Source organism: Tachyglossus aculeatus, chromosome 25, assembly GCF_015852505.1.
Source record: "Tachyglossus aculeatus isolate mTacAcu1 chromosome 25, mTacAcu1.pri, whole genome shotgun sequence".
In the NCBI taxonomy this organism is placed as follows: Eukaryota; Metazoa; Chordata; class Mammalia; order Monotremata; family Tachyglossidae; genus Tachyglossus; species Tachyglossus aculeatus.
Genome location: NC_052090.1, coordinates 22469248 through 22495098, shown reverse-complemented (window position 1 = coordinate 22495098; position 25851 = coordinate 22469248). Strand labels below are relative to the sequence as shown.

Sequence of the window (25851 nt, the reverse complement as noted above, 5' to 3'; positions counted from 1 at the left end):
CTCCTCAGCGCTGGCTCACGGACACATCCTTTTCCTTCTTCCTAGCTGTAGTTGATTTTAGTGCCTATCTCCCCCACCAGATTGTATGCTCCCTGAGGGCACAGTTCACATCTACTAATTCTGCTGGGCTCGCCCAAGCTCTTAGCATCTTGCTCAGCATATGGTAGGCATTCAAAAAATTCTATTGATTGATAAATCCCATGTAGTGTCACCTTGTCTTTGTCCACATCTCTCAGGCCAATCCCTGGAATGGTGCCTCTCTTGCTGTTACTTCTGACACATCCATGACACATCCAAGCGCTTAGTACAGTGCTCTGCACGTAGTAAGCGCTCAATAAATACGATTGATGATGATCCATGAGTGAAAATAAACAAAAGGGAAATAACTGGAAAAACTGGCCCCAAAACGCTCAGACCAGCAGAGTAGATAGAACAGAAATGGCGGGAGATGCTCAGTGAGACAGTCATTGCTCCTCCAAACTTTACGGGTGGTAGTGTAGATGCTCTGAAACTGAAGACTGCACTGAGAAACTTCCCTGCTTGAAACTGAGGCAGCGGCGAATCAATCAATGGTAGTTACTGAGTGCGTCCTATGTGCAGAACACCATACTAGACCTTGAGAGCGTATAACAGAATTAACGGACACATTTCCTGCTCAGAGCGACTATGAAAGGCTGTTTCTGCCTGGAAAGGGGCCATAAATATTGATTTCATATGTGGATGAAGACTGTAAGCCCCCCCACCCACCCAATGGGACAACCTGATCACCTTGTAACCTCCCCAGCGCTTAATACAGTGCTTTGCACATAGTAAGCGCTTAATAAATGCCATTATTATTATTATTATTATTATTATTATTTCATCCCTTTTACTCGCCAGAGGCCAAGGTAGGCTCTTGAAATACCTGGGTGTCCTGCTAAGTGCTTGGTATGTGGCAAGAGTGGTTTAGCCCTAAAAACGTCTGTGCCAGTTGCTCTGAGCTCCCTGGAGAAAAGGAACTATTTGAATTTCTTGGGTAGTGTTGTTACGCTATCCTGTAATTCTTTGGTTTTTGTTCTCTGTCTCCCCCTTCTAGACTGTGAGCCCACTGTTGAGTAGGGACTGTCTCTACATGTTGCCAACTTGTACTTCCCAAGCGCTTAGTACAGTGCTCTGCACACAGTAAGCACTCAATAAATATGATTGATTGATTGATTTTGCCAATAATTCAAATGGTAATTTTCAACCTTTTACATAGCATTATATTTTCAAAATGTCTCATAATTCTTTTCTGTGTTCTACAGGTACCTGGGAGGCAATTACATTGCAGTGGTCGAGGGTTTAGAAGGATTAGAAGAGCTGAGAGAGCTACATGTTGAAAGTCAACGGCTTCCCCTTGGAGAAAAGCTCCTGTTTGATCCAAGAACTCTTCATTCCCTGGCAGTAAGCCCATGTCTTAGCTTTCTGACAAGTGTTCTGAGTGACATGATTTCAGTTGCAGAGGGAAAGTGTGTGGATGGTTTTCTAAATTTGTTTTTCCATGGGCCAGTTCTGAATCAGGCCTTTGCAACCAAAACCAAGCAAAGGGTTTTGCAATGATTTGACCGATGTGGGGAAACTGTGGTATCCAGGGAAAGCAGGGTTCCACCTAGACTGTGCTGTAAGCTCTAGACTATAGCTAGCCTGTAAGCTCATTGTGAGCAAGGAATGTCACTGTTTATTGTTGTATTGTACTTTCCCAAGTGCTTAGTACAGTGCTCTGCACAGAGTAAGCACTCAATAAATACACCAATGAATGAATAAATGGAGAATTTCACTCCCCTATGTCTAAGCAAAGCAGTTGCTTATCTGGAAGCCAAATGCTTGTCCATTTGCCTCTAGTTCCATGCTGACCTGACCAGACTCTTCCTGGGTTATTCATTTGCATCCTCAGCACTGCATAATAATAATAATAATAATAATAATGGCATTTATTAAGTGCTTACTATGTGCAGAGCACTGTTCTAAGCGCTGGGGAGGTACAAGGTGTTCAGGTTGTCCCACATGGGGCTCACAATCATAATGTGGGCTCACAATCATAATTCCCATTTTACAGATGAGGTAACTGAGGCACAGAGAAGTTAAGTGACTTGCCCAAAGTCACATAGCTGACAATTGGCGGAGCTGGGATTTGAACCCTCTGACTCCAAAGCCCGGGCTCTTTCCACTGAGCCACACTGCATGAGTGGCCAGAGCAGCCTAGGATCCCACAGAGGGTCCCTTTTCTATGACTTTAGGGAGCCAGTAGATACGTCTGCTGTGTGATCTTGGGCAAGTCAATTCACTCTCTGGGCCTTCAGTTCCCTCATCCGTCAAATGGAGATGAAGACCGTGAGCCCCATGTGGGGGACGGACTGTATCCAACCTGATTACCTTGTATCTACCTCAGTGCTTAGAACAGTGCCTGGCACATAGTAAGTGCTTAACAAATACCATATAAAAAAAAACCCAGAAGACAGTCCAAACTATCTTGGACTGGCGACTGGACTGGACAGAACTATCTTGGAGAAAAGGTGATTGGGAAAGAGCCAGAAAAGATTTTGGTGTCTTGGTGGCTTCAGACTAGTTTGCATCCCTGCACTAAACTGCTAAACTGGCATGGAGACCCCCTCATTAATGGGCAAAGATCCAGCAGACCCATGGAGCTTTAGTCATCCCTCAGTAGGCATCTAGGGGAGAAATCATCATCATCATCATCATCATCATCATCAATCGTATTTATTGAGCTCTTACTATGTGCAGAGCACTGTACTAAGCGCTTGGGAAGTACGAATTGGCAACATCTAGAGACAGTCCCTACCCAACAGTGGGCTCACAGTCTAAAAGGGGGAGACAGAGAACAAAACCAAACATAGTAACAAAATAAAATAAATAGAATAGATCTGTACAAGTAAAATAGAGTAATAAATATGTACAAACATATATACATATATACGGGTGCTGTGGGGAAGGGAAGGAGGTAAGATGGGGGGATGGAGGGGGGATCGAGGGGGAGAGGAAGGAAGGGGCTCAGTGTGGGAAGGCCTCCTGGAGGAGGTGAGCTCTCAGTAGGGCCTTGAAGGGAGGAAGAGAGCTAGCCACCCTCAGAAATGCAGTGCTATTGACTGAATCCCAGGAGGTCATGTCCACGTACCTACAGGCCCCATGTTCTTTTTTCCCCTAGAAATGGGGTGATATCTATGGTTCTAGGGAAGTCCTGTTTGACAACTGTGAGGGTCCAAAAAGAACCCATCCAACCAGACAGCATTTTGAGGACCAGGGACCCTTCTAAGGCTCACCCATGTCCGCTTTTCCAGCACTAGTCATAATAATAGTTGTGGCACTCGCTGAGCGCTAATTATGCGCCACGTACAGTACTAAGCACTGGGGTAGATACAAGACTATCAAGTTGGACACAGTCCCCGGCCCACATGGGGTTCACACTCTAAGTAGGAGAGATAATACAGGTGAGGAAACAGGCACAGAATAATTAAGTGACTTGCCCACGGTCACACAGCAGGAAAGTGGCACTGCTGGGATTAGAACCTAGTTGTCCTGACTCTCAGCCCCATGTTCCTTCCACTATGCCACGCTGCTTCTCCAGTAGAGTACTTTGCAATCAATCAATCAATTGTATCTGTGTGCAAAGCACTGTACCAAGCACTAAGGACAGTATTAGAAGGTTGGTAGACATGTTCCCTGCCCACGAGGAGCTTACACACACAGTAAGAGCTTAATAAATACTACGACTACTATTCTTACAACTACTATTACTCAAGGGAAACTGTGGAGATAACCAGAGATGTTGAGCAAAAGTTTTGTAATGGTGGAAATGACATGATTTGAGCTAGTAAAACGTTCAGGTTACAAAAAACAAGTTCTTGTGAACACACTTCTAATGGGAAATGTTTTACACTGATAGATGTCATGTGAAGGGCTCACCCAAATTGAATGGATTAATTTATTAATACTTATTAGGTTTTAAATATTATATTAATATTGTTAAATGTGTTCATTTAAAACTGAAAAACCATAGAGCAAAGCTCTTTTATTCACTTAGTGGCAGACACTGGCAGTCTTAAGTGCTTTAAATTATTAGCTTGTTAAATTATATCTACACTCAAGCATTTATACATATATATATACACACACACAAACACACAGACATACATACGTACAAAATACTCTAAGTGTTGAGTTTTGCTATCAGCTTTCCGAGTATTTTTTTTATGATATTTCTTAAGTGCTTACTATGTGTAAAACACTGTTCTAAGTGCTAGGGTAGGTTCAAGTTAATTAGTTCAGACACAGTCCCTGTCTCACGAGGGGCTCACAGTCTAAGTAGGAGAGAGAATAGGTAATCCCCAGTTTTACAGTTGAGGAAACTGAAATACAAAGAAGTGAAGTGACTTGCCCAAGGTCACCCAGCGAGCAATTGGCAGAGTCGGGATTAGAACCCAGGTCCATCTGACTCTCAGGCCGGTGCTCTCTCCCCTAGGCCATGCTGCTTCTCCTATCACTTACCATTGTTTTCATTGATGGAAGTCATGTATCCTACAAAACCACTTTTTTTTTTTAAGATTTTGTGGTTTGAAGAAATGTCAATGGCTAGGGAACTCCTGCAAGCTGTAAATCCCTGATCAACTACACAAATAAATTTCCATCCCCCAAGCGCTACCAGATGTTTCTCCTTGGGGCAGCTTTTCCCTTTCTGCTGAAGTATAAAAAGCTCTGGGGTTTCTTTTAATGGAGATATTTTATTTCCCTGACATAAACCAGGCATGGCTGTTGATGAGGGTCAGCCAGGAGGCTCAGAAATTGGCATAGTGGGACTATTCTGTGAACATTTCTGTGTAACTGCATTTAATGGTATGCCACTGATACCACTGATTAGCAACTGCATCTCCTATTAAGGATCAGATGCAAATGAAAACATACATGGTTGTCCCCGCTCTGCTCCTTCCTTAAAAGCAGTTCATAATTTCACTTACAGTATTCATAATAATAATATTTGTATGGAATTTGTTGAGCGCGTCCTCTGTGCCAGACACTGCATTAAGCACTAAGGTAGATAGATACAAGCTAATCAGGTTTGTACACAGTCCATGTCCCACATGTGGCTCACTATTAATTCCCATTGTACAGGTAAGGTAACTGAGGCACAGAGACATTAAGTGAATTGCCCGAGGTCACACAGGAGATAAGTGGTGGAGCTGGGATTAGAACCAAGGTCCTTCTGACTCCCAGGCTTGTGCTCTATCAATCAATCAATCGTATTTATTGAGCGCTTACTGTGTGCAGAGCACTGTACTAAGCGCTTGGGAAGTAGCCATTGGACCACACGGCTTCAGCAGAACTAGATCTCACTTAGTATTCTAGTGGCTAAACCTACTTTTAACTCCAAAGCTTCATCATTGTTTTGATATTTATAATAATACCCTATTACTGTTTCTATCCATAATAAATAAATAATGGCCTTTGCTTTTTCTCCTAGTTTCTCTAAAGGGTGAGAAGTGGTTCAGAAATGGCAGGTCTTTTTCCCTTTCTCAAGGACTGCAGCCTCTCACTCAGTTCCCCTCTCCAACACATCTTTTTAACACCAGCCCCTTTTCTAGTTCAGGATTAAACGATTAACAAATGGAATAAGGAATGGAGTGGCATTAGATGAGCAGGAAGGCAGGGCCACCATGGTCACTAGGATTATAAGGACGGACTCCTAATCCAAGTTTCTCTAATGTGCAACTCACTGCACATTGCTGAGCAGAACCCTCAAGCCCTGATCTGAGATTTCTAGAGAGAAATCTGGGAAACATGTTGTTCTCTCCATCCTCATTGTCGGTTTCTGCCTCTCTATAGGGAGGAAACTAAGTTCAGGCAAACCCACATTGGAACAGGTGTGCCGCTGGGCAGAGGCTTCTCGGACAGCACCCCCAGGGGAAAATGCCTGTGTCTTTCCTGAAGTTAAACCCAAAACAGTTTGCATCATTTCTTCCTTTCTATAGGTCCACACTCACACCTAACTTTGGCCCTGAAATCTCATTTGATTAAAAGGAATATTTTCTCTCGGCAAAACTCACACAAATATGTCTGTTATTGTTGTACTGTATTCTCCCAAGCACTTGGTACAGTGCTCTGCTCACAGTAAGCGCTCGATAAATACGACTGAATGAAATCTATTGCCCTTCTCTGCCACTTCCCTGGTTTGTTTCCTTCAGAGAAATCCTTCAATGGCCATCATTTAGCCCTGCAGGGACCTGGAATAAGTCAGGATCTCAACTGACCAAAGGTGTCAGTTGCATAGTCTAGGCATGGGTGTCCCTATTTGAGGAGCGCTGCTGTTGGATTAAGTGAAGATCTAGTGGCAGGGCCAGGGTTGGGAGTAAGGAGGAGATGTGTGTTAGAGATGGACTATCCCAACTCTTGGACCTGCTGGACTGCCAACTTTAATGCTCCTACAGAAAGCCAGGCTTGACTGAGCCAGTGTTGGGAAGAAAACAGGAACAATGAGTGACCACCAAGACTCACTGAAACAGGCCTAGGAACATGAGTTTTGATTCTTAAACCCACATCTGAAAGAATTTTGAAACAGCAGGCATCCTGGCATTTCATTTATCAAATAAGAAGCATAAAAGATGACTGGCAGGATCCAGACATGCTATTCGGAGCTGTCTGAGTGTTCCAAAGCTACTACCTGGATGGATGTTGCCAATGTTGCCAATTTGTACTTCCCAAGCGCTTAGTACAGTGCTCTGCACATAGTAAGCGCTCAATAAATACGACTGATGATGATGATGTTGGAGGTTACACTGTACTCTCGCAAGCATTCACTACAGTGCTCGGCACACCGTAAAGCGCTCAATAAATGATGGACTTTTTCCTTACAGTTATCTGAGTATTCTTTCTCTTGCAGAATTCCCTCTCTATATTAAATATCAGTAACAATAATATTGATGAACTAAAAGACTTGGAGATATTAGAAAACCTTACTCAGCTTATAGCAGTTGACAACCAACTTCAACATATGAAGGTATTGTATAAAAATAATAATTTTTAGGTTTATTATACAAATGAAATCAGAATCGAAAGCCTAAAGGGCCAAAGTAAATGTAGGGATAACTGGATTTACATCAGGCTTAGTGTGCTACAAATAATTTTACAGTGATTTTATGTACAGATTTTATAGCATACTAATGAGATTGTTTTTATTGTTCTTAGTACTGAGTTCATTTGAGGGCAATATTAAAATCTTCCCTTAGAGTTGAGCCCTTGTTTTCCAGGCAGACTACAAAGGAGGAGGAAGGGGAAAAGAGAGAGAGAGAGAGAGAGAAGGAGGTAAAGAGGGGGAAAAGAAAGGAAGTGGGAGGCAGAGAGAGAAATAGGCCAAGAGACTAACAAATGATTAGGGAAAGGAGAAGACTAGGGAAAAATAAGAACATAAAAATCCAGTCTATGCTTTATGGGTTTTGGTTAGTGGATAGTGATACTTCATTAAATTTAGGGTAATGTTTCTTAAAATTATAGTCCATATTCATTTACAGAGTAACTATAAGAAACTCTGCATGGCATTATTTTGTTATATCTAGTTCCACAAAGAGAATAAAGGGAATGCTAAGAGAAAATAAAATTTAGTGGTTGAGTTTCCTCAAATTATTTTTTCTGTTATCCAGACACTAATATTAAAATGAATTCATCTACCGGTGCTCTTGCCATGCAAAGCCAAGAACACTATGAAAGTATAAATATTAATGGACTCCTCTTTACCTCCACAAATAAATTCAGGCTCTTTTCCTCACGTTCAAGTCTCCAAAGCTTTTATATATATAGGATATATAAGTATACATAGTATATATATGCATGTCCTCAATTCCTCCAACTTTTCAACTTGTTCTTTTTGCTCTGCATAGCCTGCCATCTTCCTTTTTCTCCTTCTCCCCTCCTTGTCTTTTTTTTTACTTCATCCAAGGTGCCCCTTTGCCCAAAAGCCATTTCTTCCTAGTAAACTCCCTTTCCTTTTTCAAAGACTTTCTAAAATTCACATTTTCTGAGAAAGCTCAATTGCCTCTCCCTTAAAAAGTAACGAAGAGCCCCCACTTATATAACTCAATGATTTTCTCGTCCCACTTATTTTCTCTATAAACCACATTTTCTGTTGAAAACTGAAAGCCGTTTAAGATAGAAGCAGTGCCTGACCTCTTCTGAATGGTGTGGAATATTTTCTGTGCTTAATAAATTATGAATTAACAAGACAAGGTATAATCATTTTAAATGTACACCAACAGGGCCTAATGAATCACCTACAAGAGTCCCATAGATTTTCGTTAACTGTTTCTCACTTGATAAATGACCCAGAACATGCTCACTCCAGTGTATGTTTACCTAAGAATATACTAATCCCATGTTGAAATATGATTACCCTTTGGATATGCTCTAGTTGTTCACTGCCTTCCTGTCTCTAATAAAGTGTGGTCACTTTCGCAGCTTTCAATAAGCTGTACTAAAGGGACCAGACACTTTTCTGGGCAGTCTCTGTTTGATAAATGATCATGTCATGCTATCACTTAGAGGTCTGCTGCAAAATGCTGAAGAGCAAATTATATTCCACACTCAGGGCTAAGTGCCTGGGTGCCTCAGAAGGCATCGGCAGCACTGGACACAGCATTCTTCACAATTAATGATGGCCATTTATGAACCTGTATTTGACCACTGGGCTACAATCTTTATCGGAAACGTCTAGCTCAACTGCCCTAACTACATCTTCAGGACAGCAATTTGTCACCGCTCTGACGGCCTGTCATAATCTGCCTGGGAAAATCTATAATTTTGCTCTTGTTCCTGACTAAACTGTGAAGAGAATGAATTCATCTTTTTGGGTTCCTTCTTGTCATAATCAATACTGGGCAGAGGCTGAATAAATTAAAAACCAAGACAGTATGAAAGGCTTTGGCAGGCTGATCATCTGTGATTTCTAAATCAAATGCTTAATAACTGCATTGGTAGGTATGTTCTTTTCACCATTTTGAATACAATATGCCACAGAAGAATTTTGGTAACCTGCAACAATCAGGAAAACCTATTGTTTAACGGTTAATAATTTTGGTATTTGTTAGTACAGTGCTTGGCACATGGTAAGTGCCTAAACACTAGGGTAGACACAAAGCAATCAGGTCAGGCACAGTCCCTGCCCCACATGGGGTTCATAATCTAAGGGGGAATGGAAAATATGTACTCAGTCCCCATTTTACAGATGAGGAAATGGAGGCACAGAGAAGTTAAGTAACTTGCTCAAGGACTCACATCAGGCAAGTGGCAGAGCTGAAATCAAAACCCAGGTCCCCAGCCATCCAAGTCAGGTTTTAGGTAGGTCATCATTATATGCCCCAGCTCAGCTTGTTGTGCTTCCAAATTCATTCATTCAATCGTATTTATTGAGCGCTTACTGTGTGCAGAGCACTGTACTAAGCACTTGGGAAGTACAAGTTGGCAACATATAGAGACAGTCCCTACCCAACAGCGGGCTCACAGTCTAGAAGGGGGAGACAGACAACAAAACAAAATTTATGTAGTTAGGTTTGAGGGGGTAGGTGAAGGCTGACACATTCTCCCTCTCCACAGAGAGTTCACATCTCCACGAAGTAGACGGGAGAACCGAACTCAGTGATTAAGTGAATGGGCAGAATTTTTTGCCCTTTAATATTCCCAATTTTTAAAGACAGATTTTAGAGTCATCAATTAGTAAAGGTTTGTTTTAGGCAATTACTCTTTGCCCAGTGTTGTGCTAAGTGTTGGAACAGGCAAATTGGAGACAGTCCCTGGCCTACACGGGATTCACAATCTTTAAGATGGGGACAGGAAGGCTATTATGTCCATTTTACACAGGAGGAAACTGAGGCCCAGAGAGGTTAAGTGACTTCCCCAAGGTTATATGCATACAAAGCGCCGACCGGAGAGTGGAACGCAGGTCTCCTGACTCCCAGGCCATGCTGCAAATCAGCAAAGTACAATCTTGTACAAAGTCGTGACGTGGAACAATCACTGCTAAAAACATAACAACCTAGCTGCTACTGCACAAGAAGAACACTCAGCTTTTTGGCAGAGTTCCCACAGTTGCATATGGGAAAATTTTGGTTGACCACAATAACAGCTGTTTTAAGTGCTGCAACTCTTGATGACTTCATAGCAAAATTCTCAACGCTCAGAAGCCCTACAATCCTGCTTTTCTCTGGTAAAAAAACTGTTTACTTCTGACATCTCTGAGGACAGATGTCAGTGGGCTTTATAGTGGGGCACCGCACCTCAGATTTTTTGCCCTGAGCCAAAGGGAGATTGGCTCACTGCTGCCTTTCATGGGACAGGGGATTAAATACTGGGTGTCTGTAGCTTTTTGTAATTCGTGTGTGCCTGGAGAACAGGAATATTGGGAAGTTGGAAGACAGGGGAAATGTTTTCAGCAATGCCTCAGTTTGCATAAGGAGGATAAAATAGTTTGATCAGAAAATGGAATACCCCCCAGCAGTTTTATCTCGAGAGATCACGCACAGGAGGGCACTACAAAAGCAAGATTTCATCCCTTCTCCCTGCTGGATGCCTACACAAATATTCTTTTCTCGGCGGGGTTTGAGGTCTGCCAGGGCTATTGTCTTGAACGCACAGAGGCATGTTGCCACAGCACTTGGACCGCAAGATTATGTGAGCGCTCCATTTTATCAAACCCTCAGTTACCCGCATCAAGGATCTAAGCACGGACGTGAGATCTTCAATTCCCTCCTCAGTGCCCCAGATGAGTAAAGTGGCAGTGACTCTGCTGGAGGCAGGCATAACCCCAAATGGTAACTGCAGTCCATACAAGAGTCCAACAAACACCAGAGAGACCCCATTTACTTCTACTCTCTTTGTCTAGCCTGAGCTTCCTGTCCTGATAAATAGGTCCAGCTGAGTTTGAAAACATTAGTCATTTTTAGCTTGTAAGATGTAATTCAAATGAAGTCTCTCTGCGCTTTTTGATTTTCTCTTGGCTTTGCGTAGCTGGCCAGAGCTCTCTTCTCTAACTTGCTAATTTCCGCAAAAATTTGCTTGTGGCAGCGTTAGTTGATAAAGAAACGAACTGGAATATGTGATTTCAAATGTTGGATTCAGTCTTAGTGAAATTTTTCCAAACTTGGCAATGCTGACACCAGACTTCAATCAACAGGTCCTCCTCTCCCACCATTTGAGAATACCCCAAATTTTTAACTTGGATTGAATTACAGAAGCTAATTACCAAACTGATGATGTTTATGGAAACATTTTATACTGTTTAAAAAAAAACAGCTAAAGCCAAAACTAAACTGAATGTACTTGTGTAACAGTACTGTACTCTCAATCCTTTTTTAAGCCAAACGTTTGAAAATATAATCAATTTTTGTGTCAAGGAATAACCATCTTAATAAACTCTTTGAACCTTTGTCACACAGGTAGGTATATGTAAAGCGCTGTAATTTTCCTTTTACTTTGGTAATTACAGGATTTGGAGTTCGTATTGAACAAATTGACAAAACTGTGGAAAATGGATCTTAATGGAAATCCTGTTTGCCTCAAACCAAAATATAGGGACAGGCTCATCACCAAGTCCAAATCTCTCGGTAAAACAATTTACATTACCTTCAGAACTTTTTTTTTTCATGCAAAAGACTTTGTTAAGAGTGTTACTGCAATAACATATTAAGCCTGCTCTTCCCCATTAGGAAAGAGTTGACTTCATGCTTATGGAAAGTATTCTCCATGGCTTCCTACAACTTTGGGCAGGGGTAATGCTTGGGCAATGAAGGGCCAGTTCCTCTGCACACTCTTAGGCCACACAGCACCAATTTGGGGATAGGAAAGGGGGTAGGGAGGGCAAACGGAGACCAGAACTGTAGCACCCCCAGCTATCCCAAAATGTCCTGGAGCCAGCCTTTCCAAATGCTGAAAATGTAGTCAGTTTGCAGTAGCTGAAACATGACCCTCTGGTGTAGGTGGACCTAAGTCTGATTCCCTTGAAAAATACTGGAGAAGAGAATGGGGGACAGCTCTTCTCCCCCGCCTGATTCAGACCTCAACATTGCACTGTCCTGAACTGGTCGGGGGACAGCCAAATGATTAATTGTCTTTCACGACCTAGGGTAGTTCTCCAAAATATAAATATGGCATTCATATATCCAGGCTTGATTGGCCATCCAACTTAAACTGAACAAATCGAACATATGAAAATAAAAGTTATACAAATAATTTCTCTTGCTCAGAAATAATTACTGACAGCCAGCTGATTACAGCAGAACGTGTTATATTAAGAGGAAACCCAGGAGTCAAAAATCTGGTCCACAGAAAATTTCCAAAATGATTTGGCATTGTACTGCGCTTTCTGGGACAGAAAGCACTATCAAGGCCATGGGGTGTTTGACACTTGCTTGGAGAGGAATCTCCTTTTACTCAACAGTACCTCCTAGTCCCATCAGAAAATGTTTTCGAGAGTCCCATGTAATTTTCCTGAAAGTTATTACTGCCCGTCCATTTTATAGTAGAGTATGTTAGTACAAAAACATGCTAAAAGCTATCTGCATAGAAGCAACCCAGTACTCACCAGGTATGTCGCTAAATGGGGCCTTTCGTATTTTCACGGGATTTGGAGAGCAATCTAGGGTGAAGAGAAAAGCAATGATTTTGAAAAAAGGATTAGTGTTTGTCCTGGCACTCTGATGCTAAACCAACTTAAATCTCAATTTTTCAGTGGGGAATTTCCCGATGAATACTCGAAGTCCTGGGCACTTTGAAATTTACTTGAAAAAGACGTAGACTATCTGTAAGGAGACTAATTTTTAAGATTACTACCACTATTCACCACATTTATATGGCACTAGACTTTACAAAGAATTACATACATTTTTATGTTATTGAACACAAATAATCCAAATACACTGTTTACCATATATTGAATTGTCTATTCCTTCGCAGTAATAGCTAGTGAGGAGGAAAGCAATTCCACTTTGCCCAAAACAAAAGGACGATAGTCTCCTACTTTAACAAACATTTCAGTAATGAACTTTTCATTTTTAAGAACAATTAACAAATGTAAATCTAAGGTCCCCTGGGGTTCATTAAAACAAGGCTTAGTATATGCTCTGATGTCAATAACGGGTAATACACAGGGGTCTTATTACCAGGTTGCTATTTCTACCTGACAGCAAACAGATGTTTGGAAAAGGAATTAACTGATGTAAATGAACATGAATATTCGTTTCAAAACTTGAGAGGTTCTGTCCCATTAAAAATCATCAAAATGGTTGCTTATAATTACTTTATTTTGCTTTATTAAGGGGATATTTCCACTGAACTGGCCTAGGGATTAGTTGTTAATAATACACTACCATCTGATATATTTCCTCCTGACTTTATACCAATAGTAGAGCAGCTATGAGGGTGATTTTCTTTTCAAATCAATCAGTGGCAAATAAATAGCATTTGACAGATAGAAATCATCATCACTGAGATTTATTGAACGCTCCTCTGTACAGAGAAGTATACTATACCCCTGAAGCTTTCAAACCTACAAGAGACGTAAAAGACTCAATCCCTACCTTCAAGGAATTTACAGTCTATTGGGAGAGAAAGGCAGACACTAATTGCCTTACATATGAGTAGAGAATAAGAGCATTGGTAGAACTGATGGAAACAAAAGCTGCAACTAAAATAGATGAAATATAGAGAGTCACACAAGGTTGAGTGCTAAAGGTGGCTGATGAGACAAGAAGACAGGGAAATGGGGATTAGAAATAATTAATAGCCTCTTTCCTAAGTGCTTGAAAAATAACAAATTGCATATGTAACTCATTTTGTAGATATTTTTGAAAGTGTAATATGATATTTGGCTTTTTTCCCTCTGAAAATAAACAAAGTTAAGCAAAATATGGTAGAAACAAATTTCTGAGCAGTGTAAATTAAGGTATTCTAGAATTTACCAATTAGACTGCTTATGTTATTTATATAATAAAAATATGCTTTCCCCAGGTTCTCTTGATGGGAAAGAAATAAAAGAAATGGAAAGGCAGTTCTTAATGAACTGGAAAGCATCCAAAGATGCCAAGAAAATCAGCAAGAAAAAGAACATGATGAATGAGAGTGCAGCCCATCCAAATTTATGTAAGTGTTCTAATAACTGCATGAAAACGTACCATGTTTTTTTTTTGCAACAAACACATATGTAGTAACAGGAAATATTAAGAAACAAACTTCAAACGTAATTAATTCCAAATACCTACAGGCTTATTTAATTCCATTAGTAAAGCTTTAAACATTTTTTGAATTTCTCAATAGGCATCATCATTATCAAAAACATTTATAGTATCCTGAACCTATCTTAGACATGCTGCTAGTCACTGACTGCAGCACAGATACAACTCCTACTATCTAGGTACTTATAATCACAGGCGATAAAAATACAGTTAAAATCCAAATATTGGCTACCCGACTGACCCGATTTCAAACCAAGGCTACTGCACACAAATCAGAAAATAAAGTTCTAATTGCGCTGCTATCTGGGCAAACCGTATCCAATTTTAATTTACACAAACTTTTCAAGAACCTGCATTAGACAATTTGGAGATCTGTGTAAATGTCATATTTTATAATTAATAATCATCATCATAATACCTGTGGCATTTGATAGGCGCTTATTATGTGCCAGGTGCTGTACTAAGCGCTGAGGTGGATACAAGCAAATCAGGTTAGACAGAGTCCCTTTTTCACGTGGGGCTCCCAGTCTCAATCCTCATTTTACAGATAAGGTAACTGGGGCACAGAGAAGTGATGTTACTTGCCCAAGGCCACACAGCAGACAAGTGGTGGAGCCAAGTTTAGAACCCACGACCTTCCCAGGCCCGTGCTCTATCATTCATTCATTCATTCAATCGTATTTATTGAGTGCTTACTGTCTGCAGAGCACTATACTAAGCGCTTAGTGTATCCACTATGCCATGCCGCTTCCAAGATTTTGGCCCTGTACCCACCATAACTGACCCAACCAGACACCTATTTACCTGACCTACCCCATAACTTTGATGTAAATAACCACTAGTCAAGCTGGGTAAATTGAGGGGAGGGTTGCAGGCCTCTACGGCAACATGAGTTACAGGGGATTGGGGAGGCACTTCAATCTCTCCTGTGGGTTTCTTCTCCCACCAAGACTGATGCTTCTTGAAGCCAGCCTTGAAGGGTAAAGGAATTGTTAGGTTCCACCTGGCCGGCCACCCCTCAGGGTACAATGGCGTGGGCCGGGAGGGAGAGAATAGTGCGATCGGAAGGGCTTTTCTGCCATACGTAAATAGGATCAATATTCAACACAGCAGAAAGCAGGAGAAGTGGTGATGGCCTGAATGATGGACCTCAGTTTGCCAATGACAGTCAGGCCATGCCACATAACCACAGCAATAAACCAAGGCTCCATACCGTCTGTGCAGGTTTCTTTCTTGCAGTACAACTGCACAACTCCAGATGAAGGTGGTAGCAACTGAACTGTGGTGGGAAATATATAGTAGCAATAAGGAAAACCATGTAGAATTTCAAATTCAACCCCCATGCTTCTCCCGACCCTGCCGGTAATACGTGTACACTGATGAATTTAGAAAACCTGCACACCTCTTAATTTTAACTGATAGTGTTTTGTAAAGTATTGCATTGGTGAGTCAACTTCGACTCCTTAAAATAAGTTAAGTAATTTGGAATGTGATTGAAATCTTCCAGTATGCTAGAAAACTATTTTTTACTCTATTTATTTATTTATTTTATTTGTACATATTTATTCTATTAATTTTATTTTGTTAGTATGTTTGGTTTTGTTCTCTGTCTCCCCCTTTTAGACTGTGAGCCCACTGTTGGGTAGGGGCTGTCTCTATATGTTGCCAATTTGTACTTCCCAAGCGCTTAGTACAGTGCTCTGCACATAGTAAGCGCTCAATAAATACGATTGATGATGATGATGATGATAAATGCAAGGGAGTTGTTTTACTCAACCATAAGATTGAGCCCTCAACTTTCCTGTTTGGTTTTCCAAAAACAAAAATATTTTGTTCCCATTCACTTTATTCTAAAATTTGCTGAAGAAATACTTGATTTGGTTTAGTAAAACATATACCCACAGAGAGTGTATACACTAAGTCTAACATTCAGTAAACATTTTGATATACCAGTAACTTGTCATAGCTAACTCACACCTTACGTTTGCAGTTTCAAAAATAAAATACTGTACTTTTGCCTACCTCAGATAACATGGAATCAGACAACCACCTAGTTCCTGTTTATTATGATTCCCCACAGGGGGGTAAATCAAAACTTGTCATTTTTTCCGATACACAAAGACCTCATCAAAACAGAAAAGAATCTCTAAAACAGCCACGAGAAGAAGAAAGTAATAGTGATGTTGTTGAAAAAATAAGGTGTGTTTCCTTCAAATATTTAAATGCTTTTAATCTCTGTCTGCCAAACTATTACAATGTATTATCTTGAGGCTTTAAGTCTTGAGCATCTTGATCATTTTTTCTCATCTAAAATGTATCTATAGATCATATGTTATAAATTATCTATTTATCTTAATGTCCGTCTCCCCCTCTGGGCCGTAAACTCACTGTGGACAGGGAACACGTCTACCAACTCTGCTGAAATGGACTCCGCGACTTGTCTGCTGTGTGACCTTGAGCAAGTCACTTCACTTCTCTGGTCCTCCTCATCTGTAAAAAGGGGATTAAGACTGTGAGCCCTACGTGGGACAAGAACCGTGTCCAACCCGATTAGCTTGTATCTACTCCAGGGCTTAGTACAGTGCTTGACACATAGTAAGCCCTGAACCAATTCCACAAGTATTGTTATTACTAACAGTTAATCACAGCCACGCCAAGGCTTTCTCTAACTGCAGCCTCCCTTCAATAATGGGACCACTAAAGCCACACTGCAGGAGCCAGGGCAAGGAAAAAACCCTGGGGTTTATGGGGTTACCGCCATATTATTCCTCTCTCATCCCACCCTGGCCAGCGGATGAGGAGGAGCCTTCTGTCCAGGTCACTCCTGCTCAAGCCACTCAAACAGTCGGGATGAACCAAAGGGGGCAAGACAAAAGATCGGCGATTTCCACCCGCTGCAACAGTGGGCATCCCACTAGACTACACAGCCGCCGGGCCACTTTTTGGCCAGATCTGTTGGTCACTGCCATGGCAATGGAGATAGATCACTTACACCTGCTACAGCCATAGCCAGTAGATACTGGTCGCATCCAGCAGCGCCGCAATGCTTCCACCCTGTGAGGTATCAGCTCCACAGTGGCTCCAGAGCTCTGACTCCCATCTTGTTATGATGGGATTCCCCAGGCTGCCTCAGCAAATTGGGCGTGGGTGAATAATAATAACTGTGGTATTTGTAAGCACTTACTCTGGGTCCAGCACTGTAGTATGAAGGGTTGGAGTTGATGCAAGATAATCGGGGCTCACAGTCTAAGTAAGAGGAACCCCAGGTACTGAACTTCCATTTTGCAGATGAGGGAACTGAGGCACAAAGAAGCTAAATGACTTGCCCAAGGTCACACAGTAGGCAAGTGGCGAAGCTGGGATTAGGAGCCAGGGCCCAGGCCCGACCTTGCCTCTATTGCACCCACAACAGACACGAGTTCACTGACGTACTTTGCAGCATCACACATGTACATAATTCACATCATCAAGAACACATGCAGTTTTCCACAGGATTATTAAAAACTAACACAGCTGGAACCCATTCCACAACACTGCTCTCTTGGGCTGCTAGGAAATGTCCTGTTTTCTTCATCCAACATCTTAGAACATACTACAGTTATCTTCAGGGCAGATTAGAAAATGTGGAAACTGAGCCCAGCCTATCAAAAGAATAATGTTGCTGAAGTGTACTAACCTAGCAGAAGAAAACAATCAATAAAATAGGCAGACACGATCCCTGCCCACAAGGAGCTCTCAGGCTAGAAGGGGAGACACTAAAATGAATTATAAATGGATATATATAGGAACATAAATGCAAGGCCCCTACATAAGTGTAGGGACCTGACTGTAAGACCTGTGGCTCAGCTGAGAAACAACAGAGTAAGGACAGAGCAAAGACGGTTTTGTTTGGGCACAAAATACCCAGGCCTGGCTCTGTACGCACAAAGTAAAATGAAATTCTGCAATTTATTCCTCCACAAAACGTTTTTTGGGTTTGACTAAAGCAATCACTACAGTTCGCTAATTACTATATAGTTGCCAAAATATTCGAATACTCTCTTTTTGAGCACTACATCTTGACTTACGTTCTAGTCTTGGCTCTTCCACTTTTCTGTTGTGTGGCCTTGGGCAAGTCACTTAATCTCTCTGCGCCTGTTACCTCATTGGTAAAATGGGGATTAAGACTGTGATCCCCATGTGTGAAGTGGACCAACATGGTTAGCTTGTATCCACCCCAGTGCTAAGTACAGTGCCCCCCTAAGTGCTAACAAATACCAATTAAAAAAATAATAATAATAGTTCCCAATTCCCACAATGAATAAAGCTACTCAGTCCTTAATTTGTTAATTATTTGAGAACCTACTGTATGCAGAAAAGTGGACTAAACACATGAGAACACAATGAAATTAACCCATCAGTCTCTGCTCTCAACAAATTTACAATCCCCTGGCCCTCTGTAGACTTTGCAGGTTTAAGCAGGGTAGAGACAATTTCTAACCCACTTTGCTGGATATCAATTAATAGTGACCCTATGTCTGTGCACAAATCTGGCCTTGAATCTCCATTTTAGTTTGTGTCAAGGCCATAGGCATGCCAGGTAATGCACAGAAATTCTAGTTTATCAACTTGGTTCTGGATACTCAAATAGAGGTGAATGCTGTCCTACGGGTATTTTTAATTAAAGATTAGGTCAAAGCTGTCCTTTATTTTAAAGGATGATTTTGAACAAAAGCCTTGAATGTTCAATTAAAATGCTATAGAGCATAAAATCAAGCAATAAATGATACAAACTATTGGTCCTTTCAGCATTTGTCAAAGTAAATTGTTTTGACAGACATTTCCTCTGTTTTCAAATAAGCTAGGAGATGTTTGACCCATAGTAATTTTAAAATAGACATTGAATACCTTTAAGTACAACATATATGTTCCACAGAGAATTGTATGTAACCTGTGTATGAAAAAAGCTAATTGTTTCTTGATTATTTAACTATGCCTTTGAGAAAATAAGCAAAATTAATAGAGTCAATCCATCTCTGTGTTAATGTGAAAATAACTTTCTGGTTGGATTAAAATGCGGCTTTAACATACGTAAGGAAATGTGAATTCCTCGATCATGAAATTCAAAGTAAATAATTATTAAATCATTATCTAAGTATTTTAAAGAAAGCTAATAGCTTCCAGCTATTTCATGAGTAAAGTTCTAAAGTTCACATTGTGAACTTACTAATCGGCAGTAAATAGTGGCTGTCTACACTTCCATACAGTTCATTTCTGGGGGAAAAAAAAAAATCCTCGTAACCAAGAGTCTCCTCTACGAACTGAAAAATATTTCATTATTATTTTTATTTAGGTGGCCCTCTAAAACATTTTTATATGATGCTCATTTATTAATGCAGAAATAGCTTTTTACTCAATTTGAAGTATTTTAAACTGTCCCTCATCACATCTGATGGGCAACAAATAACCCATGCCATTAAATACGACATTCATGAATATTATCATATTTCACATATATAGCATGCCTTTAGAAAATCTGGTTCTACCCGTTATATTTTTGTTACTAGTTATGAATTCAGAGCATAAAATTAGCAATCATTTCATTAAGAGAACTGTCACTGACAGATACTATACTGACCCAATAATCAGTTTAAATTCATTAAAACCCATTATTTTTGTTACTAGTTATGAATTCAAAGCATAAAATTAGCAATCATTTCATTGAGAACTGTCACTGACAGATACTATACTGACCCAATAATCAGTTTAAATTCATTAAAACCCATTATAAAAGTTGGTGGCAAAATTAAGAAGCATTTGCTTCTGAAGATTAGGAAATTAGTGAGGAGCCTCTTTATGAGTGCACAGATGTTCCTCTGTCTAAATAACAGTAAATGTCAAGAGGTCCATTTTTTTCTACACAGAAATAAATTTCTATTTTAAAGACTCCTTTTCTTAGCTTTAGAGCACTCATTCTCAAAGAAAATTTTGCTGAGGCTTTTCAGGTGTCCACAACAACATTTTGGTAGGTTTATAGAATTATAAAATTCTTTATAGAGTTGGATTAATAATGAAAAACTAGAAGAAAGCCACAGGCCTATATGGATGGCATTTTATAAAACACTGACTGTGTGTCACAACTGTCACTCTCTGCCTGCCTCTGAATCTTCTTCTGTCACCATTTGTGTGTCTGTCTTTGGGACATCTCTATCAATCTCTGTCAACACAGAAATCCTCTGGTGATGCCATTTAAGAAATATTGCTTCAAACTCCCAGGAGCTAATTATTCCGACAAGACAGTAAAGTGAACCCAAACAAGAGTTTGCCTGATCTCCTGTCTCAAAAGAATCCTCTTTAATTTGGAGGGGAAAAAGGAGAAAAATTACAAAAGAGATTTAAGGCACAACACTGATCACTTGACCAGTGGAGTAGTTTCCAGGGCTCTTGGTTTTTGGCATTAAGGTAACACCTATATAGCTCAATCCGTAACCTCAAACTAACTGTGAGAAAAAAAAGAGATAATATTATATAGCTACCTCCCATAAATAGTTATACCCTTAATCATTTAATGCTAACAAAATTGTCCGATATCAGGGTTAGTTTTATGGTTGAAGTAAACAAACACTAATGAAATAACATTTCCAGCATTACAAGGTCAGGTCATTTCTCCAAGAGCGACTTATCTAAAACACTTTCTTCAGGTATCAATATTAGGGTAAAGGAATACCATGTTCTGGAAGAAGAAAGTCACGTTTTACATAAGAAAACCCCTCAACTGGTCGCTGGAAGAAAAGTTACAGTCAGAATGATGACTGAAACCAGTTAATTTCCTTAGCGCAAATTTTAGCAGTAAACAGTTTAAGTTTATAAAAGATCCTTCATGAGAGCTGACTATAGAACATATCCTAGTGACATGAATAAAAAAAGAAGTTATTGCTAATGCACAGTTAGCCTTGGGATTAGCTAGGGGTGAGGTTCAGGGACACCAGCTGCGGTGAAAGTGCCTGCCAAGCTCAAGTGTGCAGGCTCTAGGTCCAGAAATCTTCACACCCCCTCCCATCCCCATAATACTTAACGTACATATCTATAATTGATTTACTTAAATTAATGTCTGTCTCCCTCCCTAGACTGTAAACTCATTGCAGGAAGGGACTGTGTCTGTTTACTGTTGTACTGTACTCTCCCAAGCGCTTAGTACAGTGTTCTGCACACAGTAAGCGCTCAATAACCTTGAGCTTAGAACAGCGCTTCACACATAGTAAGCGCTTAACAAATACCATCATTATTATTATTAATAGGAATAAACTCCAACGCCCACCCAAAAATAACCTATGAGCTTCTAAGAATAATCATAATCAGAGTATTTATTAAGCACTTCCTTTATGCAAAATAACCAGATCAGAAAAATCCTTGCTTTATACTGGGCTCAGAGACTAAGATGTAGGAAAAGTAGGTTAAATTATTACACCTTGAGACCATCCTTAAAGAAGTGAATGTACCTCTTTCTAGACAAACTATAATTTACCTTTTTTTGCATCCTTTTTACCTTCACGAATCATTATCTGACTTAACAAAACTCCTTCTTTTATCAATGCAGAAATCTAATTCTGAAGACCCCACAAAGTTCACTGCCAAGAAATGACATATCTGAACCTCACCTCATCCATAAGACATCGTTCTAACTTCTGTGATTGCTGCATCTTCTCTTTACCCGAAAGATTTCCCACTACAGGAAAAGTGAAACCCACTCCACTAAAACCCATCATTTCCCTTCGCCACACTGCCAGACGTAGCAGATTGTAATGTACTTTAAGCTTCCTATAATTTGGATTCTTTTTAATTAAAACTCTGTGTTGTGTAACGGAATTTCGAATCTAGGGAACATACAGCCTTCCTTGATACTCCTAGTTGAATAATGGTGGTGTCGTGGCTTTGATGTTTGTAAGATTGGACTATTTCTCGTCATTGCCGTGTTCAACTTTTTGACCCAACTTTGAGTAATAAAGATAGGCGGAGTAGCTGGGGGTGAGGGGGAGGGCATTAGCGTTTGTTTACTTCAACCATAAAACTAACCCTTATATCATTTTGTTAGCATTAAATGATTAAGGGCATAACTATGGGAGGTGGCTATATAGTATTATCTCATTTTTTTTCTCACAGTTAGTCATTGCCATGTTCAACTTTTTGACCCAACTTTAAGTAATGAAGATAGGGGGTCGAATGTCTTCTTAACAACCGGGAAGGGTGGTTTGTGTTGTCACCTTTCTGGGGCCTGGCTGGCAGTTGGATGACGGGTCCCGTTGCCTCCCGGCCCACCAGGGTTGTGTTTCTTTTTTGCATTTTTGCGTGTGATTAGATTCAAGGGTCGGTTTCTTTACCTTTTCGCCTATTTCTCGGGGCCACGCTTCTTCTCTGCCGCGAAAACCGCCCGAAACGGAGTCCCCCCGCAATTCCAGGGCTTTCGCAGGGGATCCGAAGGCGCTCAGAACTCGCACCTGGAGGGAAACTAATTGAGCGCCCCGGGGGGCTACGGGAAAGGGAGGGCCGGGGGCGGGGCCCCGAGGGGCGGAGCGGGCCGAGCCGAGGAATAATAATAATAATAATAATAATGGCATTTGTTAAGTGCTTACGATGTGCAAAGCACTGTTCTAAGCGCTGGGGGGACACAAGGTGATCAGGTTGTCCCACGGGGGGCTCACAGTCTTAATCTCCATTGTACAGATGGGTAACTGAGGCCCAGAGAAGTGAACATTCATTCATTCAATCGTATTTATTAAGCGCTTGCTGTGTGCAGACTACTGTTGAAGCAGCGTGGTTCAGTGGAAAGAGCCCGGGCTTTGGAGTCAGAGGGCATGGGTTCAAATCCCGACTCCGCCGACTGTCAGCTGGGTGACTTTGGGCAAGTCACTTAACTTCTCGGGGCCTGTTACCTCATCTGTAAAATGGGGATAACAATAATAATAATAATGATGATGGCGGCATTTGTTACGCCCTTACTATGTGCAAAGCACTGCTCTAAGCGCAGGGGGGGATACAGTGTGATCAAGTTGTCCCACGTGGGGCACACAGTCTTAATCCCCATTTTTACAGATGAGGTAACTGAGGCTCAGAGAAGTTAAGTCACACAGGTCACACAGCAGATTTGTGGTGGAGTCGGGATTCGAACCCATGACCTCTGACTCCAAAGCCCGTGCTCTTTCCACTGAGCCACGCTGAGCCCACCGTGGGACAACCTGATCACCTTGTAACCTCCCCAGCGCTTAGAACAGTGCTTTGCACGTAGTAAACGCTTAACAAATATTATTATTATTATTATTATTATTATTATTATTATTATTATTATTATTATTATTATTACTAAGCGCTTGGGAAGTACAAGTTGGCAACATATGGGGCCGGTCCCTACCCAACAGCGGGCTCACAGTCTAGAAGGGGGACTTGCCCAAGGTGACACAGTGGACAAGTGGCGGAGTCTTTTAGACTGTGAGCCCACTGTTGGGTAGGGACTGTCTCTCTATGTTGCCAACTTGTCCTTCCCAAGCGCTTAGTACAGTGCTCTGCACACGGTAAGCGCTCAATAAATACGATTGATTGAGTCGGGATTAGAACCCACGACCTCTGACTCCCAAGCGTGGGCTCTACCCACTGAGCCACGCTGCTTCACCAGGGCCTCGAGCGGCCACCGAGGGAACGGAGCGGGCCCCGCCGGGTCTTGGACCCCGCTACAGGAGGGATGGACGGAGAAGCAGCGTGGGTCAGTGGAAAGAGCACGGGCTTGGGAGTCAGAGGTCATGGGTTCGAATCCCGACTCCGCCACTTATCGGCTGTGTGACTTTGGGCAAGTCACGTATCTTCTCAGTTACCTCACCTGTAAAATCATCATCATCATCAATCGTATTTATTGAGCGCTTACTATGTGCAGAGCACTGTACTACACGCTTGGGAAGTACAAACTGGCAACATATAGAGACAGTCCCTACCCGACAGTGGGCTCCCAGTCTAAAAGGGGGAGACAGAGAACCAAACCAAACATACTAACAAAATAAAATAAATAGAAAAGATATGTACAAGTAAAATAAACAAATAACTAGAGTAATAAACATATATACATATATACAGGTGCTGTGGGGAAGGGAAGGAGGTAAGATGGGAATTGTGAGCCCCCCGTGGGACAACCTGATCACCTTGTATCCCCCCCCCAGCGCTTAGAACAGTGCTTTGCACATGGTAAGCGCTTAATAAATGCCATCATCATGGACGGCAGGAGGGATGGATGGATGGAGAGGAAGGGGTTGGGAGTGCTTTGCCGTTGGGGGGACGGGCCTCCTCCCTCCCCCGGGCCCCGAGGGCACGGAGGGGGCGGCGTGGGGGGGATCTGAGGGGCCGAGCCCGTCCCCCGCAGTTTGATTAATGACCCTCCGGCCGGGGAGAGAGGGGCGGGTCGCTCAGGTGGGCTCCTGGCTAACTCCACGGACTCACCATTAGACTGGCAGGCGGAGAGACGGACGGACAGGCAGACGTCGCCGCCCCGGCCGGTACCACCCGCTCCAAGGGCTTTATAAAGGGGCCAGAGGCGCCGTGTGGACATTTGTAAGAGGCCAGAGGCCGACGGACATAGACGGACTGACCCCCTCCGGGCGCCGGCTCCTCTTTTCTTTCCCTCTGCAGGTGTCGCCGGCCGCAGGACCAGGTGAGGGTCCCGCCCCCCGGAGCAGAGCGGGGCGGTGGTGGGGGGATCTGGGCGGTCAGCAGCAGCTCCCGGGGGGGCCGCCGGTGGGTCACCCCGCCCCGGGGCCACAGCCTCCTCCCGGCGGAGCGCGGGGACCAAGGCACACGAGCAAGGACAGAAAGAAACGTCGGGCGCGGGGCTGGGGCGGAGGACACGGACCGGGAGGAACGGCGCATCGAGGCGACAGCAGCGCCCAGACGGTTGCATTCGCATTAGAGAAGCAGCGTGGCTCGGTGGGAGAGAGGGCTTTGGAGTCTGAAGTCATGGGTTCAAATCCCGGCTCCGCCACCTGTCAGCTGTGTGACTTTGGATAAGTCACTTCAGTTCCCTCATCTGCAAAATGGGGATGAAGACTGTGAGCCCCACGTGGGACAACCTCATCACCTTGGATCCTCCCGGCGCTTAGGACAGTGGTTTGCACATAGCAAGCGCTTAATAAATGCCATCATTATTATTATTATTTGGGCATTTAAGCCCTTAATACGGGGCTCTGCACACAGTAAGCGCTCAGTAAATCCAATTTGGGCGGAATCCCCCGACTGGGGATGGGGACCCCGCGGTTGAGGATGATTCCCTCCCGCCCCCGATTTCCTGGGACTGTTGCGTTTAAAAAGTCCGTCAGGCGCTCGACCCCTTGGGTCCCTCGCCCTAAGGAACGGATAATGATCATCATGATATTCGTTAATAGCTTACTATGTGCCAAGCACTGTTCTGAGCGCTGGCGGTAGATGCAAAGTAATCGAGTTGTCCCACGTGGAGGGGGGGGGCCTCCCGGCCTCCACCCCCATTTTCCAGATGAGGTGAGTGAGGCACTGAGGAGTGAAGTGGCTCGCCCAAGGATTGGAATAATGATGGTATTTATTAAGCGCTTACTATGTGCAAAGCGCTGTTCTAAGAGCTGGC

The 25851-nt window shown here is 42.3% G+C and overlaps 1 protein-coding gene across 1 annotated transcript in view; it reads left to right on the top strand.

Moving 5' to 3' along the window:
- The window catches only part of PPP1R42 (protein phosphatase 1 regulatory subunit 42), a 30029-nt gene extending 7940 nt beyond the window's left edge, over positions 1-22089 (top strand). Inside the window, exons 4-9 of the mRNA XM_038766725.1 lie at positions 1284-1422; positions 6908-7024; positions 11498-11615; positions 14017-14148; positions 16268-16439; positions 21817-22089. Of these exons, the coding sequence (XP_038622653.1) occupies positions 1284-1422; positions 6908-7024; positions 11498-11615; positions 14017-14148; positions 16268-16439; positions 21817-21901 (763 nt within the window). The 3' untranslated portion in view covers positions 21902-22089. The remainder of the gene's footprint in view (positions 1-1283; positions 1423-6907; positions 7025-11497; positions 11616-14016; positions 14149-16267; positions 16440-21816) is intronic.
- Positions 22090-25851: the final 3762 nt, after the last annotated feature.